The 7,461-nt window shown below is 38.6% G+C and overlaps 1 protein-coding gene across 2 annotated transcripts; it reads left to right on the top strand.

Annotated features, from left to right (window-relative positions):
• Positions 1-918: 918 nt before the first annotated feature.
• Positions 919-6,987, top strand: LOC148101401 (myelin-associated glycoprotein-like). Of its 2 annotated transcripts, XM_087846048.1 has the most exons (7): positions 919-982; positions 1,645-1,710; positions 3,563-3,943; positions 4,289-4,594; positions 4,701-4,970; positions 5,298-5,379; positions 6,906-6,987. In XM_087846048.1, exons 1-7 carry the CDS (start codon positions 919-921, stop codon positions 6,985-6,987), a joined length of 1,251 nt encoding a protein of 416 aa, XP_087702174.1. The 2 variants fall into 2 exon arrangements, with proteins under 2 accessions (XP_087702174.1, XP_087702175.1); XM_087846049.1 differs by lacking the exon at positions 919-982 and having other exon boundaries at positions 1,668-1,710; positions 4,701-4,976.
• Positions 6,988-7,461: the final 474 nt, after the last annotated feature.

Raw genomic sequence — 7,461 nt, 5'->3', positions numbered from 1 at the left:
TTTTTGCAGCGATTTCGTATAGAAAACTATTCTGCGCGTATATAAAACAGGTCCACGGCTCCAAACCGTAGTAAAGGGACCTCTGGCTAATACATCGGGTTCCATGTTGGGCTTGTAATCGAAAACTAGCTTCACTTTGTTGTCTGGGTCAGCTTTGCTAGCGAGAGACAGAGAGAGGCGTTGAAATGCTGCTCCAATGGAACTTATTGTTTCGGAGGAAAACTTGAACACAGTGTACAGTCGAGTCTTAATAGCTTACTTACAACTCGACTACACTGCCCATAATTTTTAGGGCTATGCCTGTACCACTCTGCCTATTACTTTCATATTAAATATTTTTTTGAGATTGAGGCACAGGCTCTAATGCCTGTGCCTCAATTAGAGTACATGTATTCTGTTACTCCCAACACTGTATAATGGTAGTTCAAACCAACCACATAACACCACAGTGCCGTGATACTGGGTTGTACTGAAGCTGATGTACACACAAAGATGAAGTCCGTCTCTTCAGCTCTAGCACTGCAAGTTTAATTGTTGAATGCAGCCAGCTGGGTGGTGTAGTCTATCACTGATAGAATAGGGGGAGATAGATTCACAGCCTCTGTCTCACTCTATCACAGGGCCACTAAATTTCTTGTTCTTATGTTCTTAATTTATAAGAACATATTTCACTTTGCATGCTAGAAAACTGAACTTTTCTAAACAGCATGTACGCTGTCTGTTACTTTTTGTGTAGTTGTGCTGAAATTTCTTCACTCTGTTAAAAGGTTAAACTGACAAGTGAGTGGCAAAAAAAAGACTGCTACAGTGACTTCCTCTTTTGCTGAACATAATCAGGAAGGACAAGAAACTTTTTACATTGTTTTAGTCTTTGGGTTTGTCATTAGTTCTTATTTTGACATTGGCAGCAACTAGTTCATGTTTTATTGTAATTCTGCTTCATTTTATTCTACAGTTACAAGACTTCACTTGAACTCCTTAGGTAAGAGATCCTTTTGTGTTAGTTTTTTTACTTCTTAAATTAAATTTTAAATTTGTAATTCATCTAATACAGATACACAGTATCGTTAGCCAGAAATCATGTTTAAAACAGTTGTATTATTTCAGAGGAAATAAGAGAGACATTTATGACTGCAGTATATATTGAAAGCAGGGAAACACATGTCTTTTTTTTAAATGCATTTGATTCACAACTGATTTGGTTACTAAATGGTTGTTTGTCTAAAGATAAACACTTTAAAATCATTATTGATTATCTACATGCAGATTCTCGGCCTTATTAATTGGGCCTTTTGTTTAATGGTGAACTTTACATGTATGTAGAAAACTTTTTTTATTCAGTTTCATGCACCTTAATGCAGCCACTGTCACAAACACCACCTGTCTCTCAGCATAAAGATTTACTTTCAGTAACATCCAAGCAAAGTTACAAAAACATGTTCAGCAGACATTAAACTTACTGCTGTGCTATTTTGGTGTCGCAAAAGTTTGATTTTGAAACTGTTTTTCAACCAAGACAAGAAACAAAAGAGGGTCAGCTGATGGCTATTCAGCATCAACATGTTTAGTGGGTATTTATTGGTGTTTTGTTATCTGTATGAATTCAGTTTTCTGTGTTTTGTTATTGTTTTTCAACGCACACAGCTCCACTGAACTTCAATCTGAACATGATGACAGTTGGCATGTTACTGATTGTCCTCTTTCTTTCAGGTGAGCTATTTTATATACAGTGGGGCAAAAAAGTATTTAGTCAGCCACCGATTGTGCAAGTTCCCCCACTTAAAATGATGACAGAGGTCAGTAATTTGCACCAGAGGTACACTTCAACTGTGAGAGACAGAATGTGAAAAAAAAATCCATGAATTCACATGGTAGGATTTGTAAAGAATTTATTCGTAAATCAGGGTGGAAAATAAGTATTTGGTCACCTCAAACAAGGAAAATCCCTGGCTCTCACAGACCTGTAACGTCTTCTGTAAGAAGCTTTTCTGTCCCCCACTCGTTACCTGTATGAATGGCACCTGTTTGACCTCATCATCTGTATAAAAGACACCTGTCCACAGCCTCAACCAGTCAGACTCCAAACTTCGCCATGGCCAAGACCAAAGAGCTTTCGAAGGACACCAGGAAAAGAATTGTAGACCTGCACCAGACTGGGAAGAGTGAATCTACAATAGGCAAGCAGCTTGGTGTGAAAAAATCAACTGTGGGAGCAATCATCAGAAAATGGAAGACATACAAGACCACTGATAATCTCCCTCGATCTGGGGCTCCACGCAAGATCTCATCCCGTGGGGTCAAAATGATCATGAGAACGGTGAACAAAGATCCCAGAACCACACGGGGGGACCTGGTGAATGACCTGCAGAGAGCTGGGACCAAAGTAACAAAGGTCACCATCAGTAACACACTACAACGGCAGGGAATCAAATCCCGCAGTGCCAGACGTGTTCCGCTGCTGAAGCCAGTGCATGTCCAGGCCCGTCTGAAGTTTGCCAGAGAGCACATGGATGATTCAGCAGAGGATTGGGAGAATGTCATGTGGTCAGATGAAACCAAAGTAGAACTTTTTGGTATAAACTCAACTCGTCGTGTTTGGAGGAAGAAGAATACTGAGTTGCATCCCAAGAACACCATACCTACTGTGAAGCATGGGGGTGGAAACATCATGCTATGGGGCTGTTTTTCTGCCAAGGGGACAGGACGACTGATCCGTGTTAAGGACAGAATGAATGGGGCCAAGTATCGTGAGATTTTGAGCCAAAACCTCCTTCCATCAGTGAGAACTTTGAAGATGAAACGAGGCTGGGTCTTCCAACATGACAATGATCCAAAACACACCGCCCGGGCAACAAAGGAGTGGCTCCGTAAGAAGCATTTGAAAGTCCTGGAGTGGCCTAGCCAGTCTCCAGACCTCAACCCCATAGAAAATCTGTGGCGGGAGTTGAAAGTCTGTGTTGCTCGGCGACAGCCCCAAAACATCACTGCTCTTGAGAAGATCTGCATGGAGGAATGGGCCAAAATACCAGCTACTGTGTGTGCAAACCTGGTAAAGACCTATAGTAAACGTTTGACCTCTGTTATTGCCAACAAAGGTTATGTTACAAAGTATTGAGTTGCATTTTTGTTATTGACCAAATACTTATTTTCCACCCTGATTTACGAATAAATTCTTTACAAATCCTACCATGTGAATTCATGGATTTTTTTTTCACATTCTGTCTCTCACAGTTGAAGTGTACCTCTGGTGCAAATTACTGACCTCTGTCATCATTTTAAGTGGGGGAACTTGCACAATCGGTGGCTGACTAAATACTTTTTTGCCCCACTGTATGATCACTGTCTTTAATGTTTGTCTTTGAGTTTTTACAATGAATCCAAAGTTTTAAATGGTGGAGGATAAATGCCTGTCACCTCAGGAATATCTGTTAAAACTTTACATTTGAAAATCTCAGTGACTTACTAGGATGTATAAGTGTAGTGTACTTTGATGAACATTTAATAATGTTTAAAGAAGAATAATGAAGGTGTTAATGTAATAATTATTCAGTTGTATTTACAGGTGCTTTGGCTGATTGTCCTGATGGAGCAGGCCTCTTCATAAATGCACCAAAGATGCTGGAAGCACTGAGTGGATCTTGTTTGCAAATCCCATGTAACTTCAGACCCAAAGAAGAACAGAAATTTATCAGCACAAGAAAAATCTTTGGAGTGTGGATTAAAAATGATAGATTTGTCAATAATCCAAACAATGTGATCTTCAACAGTAGTGGAGCAGTTAGCATCTATCCAATGAGTATTACTGGGAACCTGAGTCAGAGAGACTGCACCACTCTGTTTTCTAATTTAACCACCCAATACACAGACACATACTTCTTCAGAGTAGAGAGACAACCATTCAAGGCAACAGCAGAATGTGATCCACTTCAAATAACAGTCAGAGGTAAAGAATTTTCAAGTTTATTTTATAAGATAATTATACAATATAGTTACACTCATTTAAAAACTTACTTTTAATAGTATAATTTTCATTAATATTATCAATGAAAAGTAAACTCGATTTGATAATTGTATATTACACTTATAATGATTTTTATACGGAGTCCACTGAGTGGAAATTTCTACTTTCTTATTTCAGTTTGTGCACTGTTATTATTCTGAGTACCTGATTACATTTCTAAACATCTGAATTTAAGAGTAACATTTCACAGATTTTTTAAAGATTTTAAAAGCTGGTATGAGGTGCAGTCTGCCCTGTAGTATTGATGTTTGTGTTGTGAAACCACAGATTCTCCTTGGAGGCCCGATATTACAGTCTCAGGTGATCTGAAGGAGAAGGAGTCTATCACTATAACCTGCTCAGCTCTCACTCCCTGTCCACACTCCCCTCCTCAACTCATCTGGAATCTCCAACAAGACTCTCACAACAAAATAGAGGAAAACACAGATGGAAGCTTTACAACTAAAATCCAGCAGAACATCACTCTGTCAGACACACATGATGGAAAGAAGATCAGCTGCTCTGCCAGATATCCTGTGAACCAAGGAAAAGACACCAAGACAGCAGAGACAGAAGAGACTCTCAGTGTTTCATGTAGGACAATCAGAGTTTGTTGTTGGATCCTGTCAGCTCATTATGATTCAGTGAAAGTCAGCTATTTATAATGAATAATGATAATCTGTGTCACACTTTTCTCCAGATGCTCCTAAAGATACCTCAGCATCCATCAGTCCATCAGGTTTGGTGTCAGCAGGCAGCTGGGTGAACCTGACCTGCTCCAGCAGAGCCAAACCTCCAGTCAGCAGCTTCACCTGGTTCAAGAAGAGCAGAGATGGAGCTCTGAAAGTATCTGAAGGAGAGATTTACAGCTTCAATGTAACAGATGGAGGAGTTTATTACTGTGTGGCCACTAATGATCTGGGTAATCAGACATCAGCAGAGATTCCTCTAACTCTTACTTACTGTGAAGGTAAAAGTCAGTCACAGCAATTATTTAGCTTTATTTTTTTTAATTAATTCAATCATCAAAGTGTATAAAGTGTTTGTTTTTTCCCCCCTTCTTGCTAAATTGTCTTTGCATCATACCTTACCACAGTGGAGAGAAGGAAATGTGTTTAAGTGAGACTGAATTTAGTTTAATGAACTTTAAAGATCCTTCTACATGGGTTTTTTCAGCCTTGTTTCAAAATTATGATTTTCATGGATTTTGATTCACTTTAAAAACTTTTATTTACTGTTAATCAGTTATTCTGTCAATTACAGTTTTTCTTTGCTCTAAAATCCTGTTGCATTACAGCTGAAACACTGGATGGTATCTACACTATAGTGAAGATTGTGGGAATCATAATGCTTGTGAGCACACTGGGCATGTTTGAGTGGTAAGAAAAATGTTTTTCTAACTTGCAGAGGTGTCAAAAGCACAGAGATTCTTTGCTTATGTAGATGTAGAGATTCTTGTGCTAAAACATACTTGAGTAAAAGTTGAAATGCGAATTCAGCTTGTTTGGAAGTGAAAGTGAAAGTCAAAAGGTACTGGCTCTGAAATGTACTCAAAGGAAGAATGCAAAATGAACTCCTAGAAGAACCTTTTTACTACCTATTTTTATGCAAAGGTAAATTAACCATGTGCTATATTAATGTAATAATAACATTATATTGGTAAATAGCAAAACAAACTTTATTCCAGTCTCAGTATTAGACTGAAATAAACTATCTCTGCTAGTGTCAGTTAAGTAGAACATGAGCAGAGAAAAAGAAGGAAAATTAAAAATAACTCAATTTTCAGTTGATCACATTGTAACCAGTGGGTTTACCTCTAAACAGGAAAATGAGCACATTCAGGGGTTAAAGTGGGATTCAGAGGTTGGGGGAACCCTAAAAAGGAGTGGCTCAGCGTGGGGGGGAATCATCAACTCTATTGAGAGCTCCAGTAGATTTAACTGCTGCTCTGAGGTTTACTGCTTTTTGTGGATGTACATGTTCTCTTGCACTGAACTGAAGAGTTATTCTGCCATAGTTTGTTTTGTATAATATTGTTACGTCCCCACGAAGGAGGTCTAGGGGTGTGAGTGTGGGGACCGTTAACAAATGGGTCCGGAACAGAATGAAAAAGAACCAGACAGAGGTGTTCAGTACATAATATGGCTTTATTACAAATAATCTTAACCTAAAGAGCCGGCAACACCGTTTTATCAATAATGCCAAAAAAAACAAAGGAAGCAGTCGCAGCTATGGAGGACGAAAGTACCAAACAAATAAACGAGGCACTTCCCACTTCACTCCTCACCACGGGGAGACAACCTCCGAGGTGATTGCTGACTGGGTCCAGGTGCCAAACGAGGGTAATGAACAGCAGGTGCGTCCTGGAGAGACGGCAGAGTGAAAGAGAGACAGAAGGGTGGGAGGAGCAAGAGAGGAGGAGGCGTGGAGAACAACTAAGTTGCAGCCTACTTTAACCCCTGACTATGCCACGTGGTTTTATAGTAGTAGAAAGTACAGATATTTATTGTAAAATTTAGGGAGTAAAAGTAAAAAGATTTAATTAAAAAACTACTTAAGTAAAATACGCACATACATAAATAGTTGCACTTCATTATTTCCCACCTCTGCTCATTTAATCAGAATCATCAGAATACTTTATTGATCCCTAGGGGAAATTATTTTTCGTTACAGTGCTCCATTATAAACAAACATTAGACAATACACTAACTAAGAATAGCACAATATATACAGGCATATCTATACATAAAAGTCACTTATTAATAAATAGCTGAAAAAGAACATGTGCAAGAAGGGTGTAACTGTTGCAGTAAACAGTGTGTTAAGTGCATGAGTTGTACAGGGAGATTTCAAACTATATACTAAGTAGTTATTGCTTCTCATTTGTTTTGTTTTTATCCCTCAGCTGGTTCAGATCAAGACGCTCCAACAATCCAGAGACAGAAAGCTGTCAGATGAGCAGAGTCACATCACAACACATCAACTAAAGTGTCTGCAGGACAAACTCCACTGTAAAATATCACTTAATTTACTGCAATGTTGTAGAATTAGTAGAATCTTTTACATGTTTGGATATTTCTTTGTAGTTTGATGTTCAACAGCTGTACATGACCATCATACTCTGAGTACAGAGATGGTGCTGTCTTCCCAAAATTGAACTGTTCAGTTTTGCATCTTTAGAGCGAGATTTATTAAACAGAGCAAAATAGCATGCCCAAATGTTTCTGATAGGTCTGGTTAGTTTTACAGGCACAGTCAGTTCATTTCAGTATGACATGTCTGATCTGCCAAGAGTCACGCAACTTAGCTTAAGCTCATAAACTGACTGGGGATTAATCCTTCAGGGAGAAATTAAGATGTAGCTACATTATAACAATTATCTGGAGATCATGAATCAAACAATTTTATAAGTCCATTTGTGTACTTGATTCAAATATTGTACTTGCTATTTTATGCCTTCA

This window comes from Neolamprologus brichardi, chromosome 9, assembly GCF_056152115.1.
Source record: "Neolamprologus brichardi isolate AB-2024 chromosome 9, ASM5615211v1, whole genome shotgun sequence".
In the NCBI taxonomy this organism is placed as follows: Eukaryota; Metazoa; Chordata; class Actinopteri; order Cichliformes; family Cichlidae; genus Neolamprologus; species Neolamprologus brichardi.
Note: the sequence above shows the minus strand (reverse complement) of the source record. Positions and strands in the feature narration are given on the sequence as shown.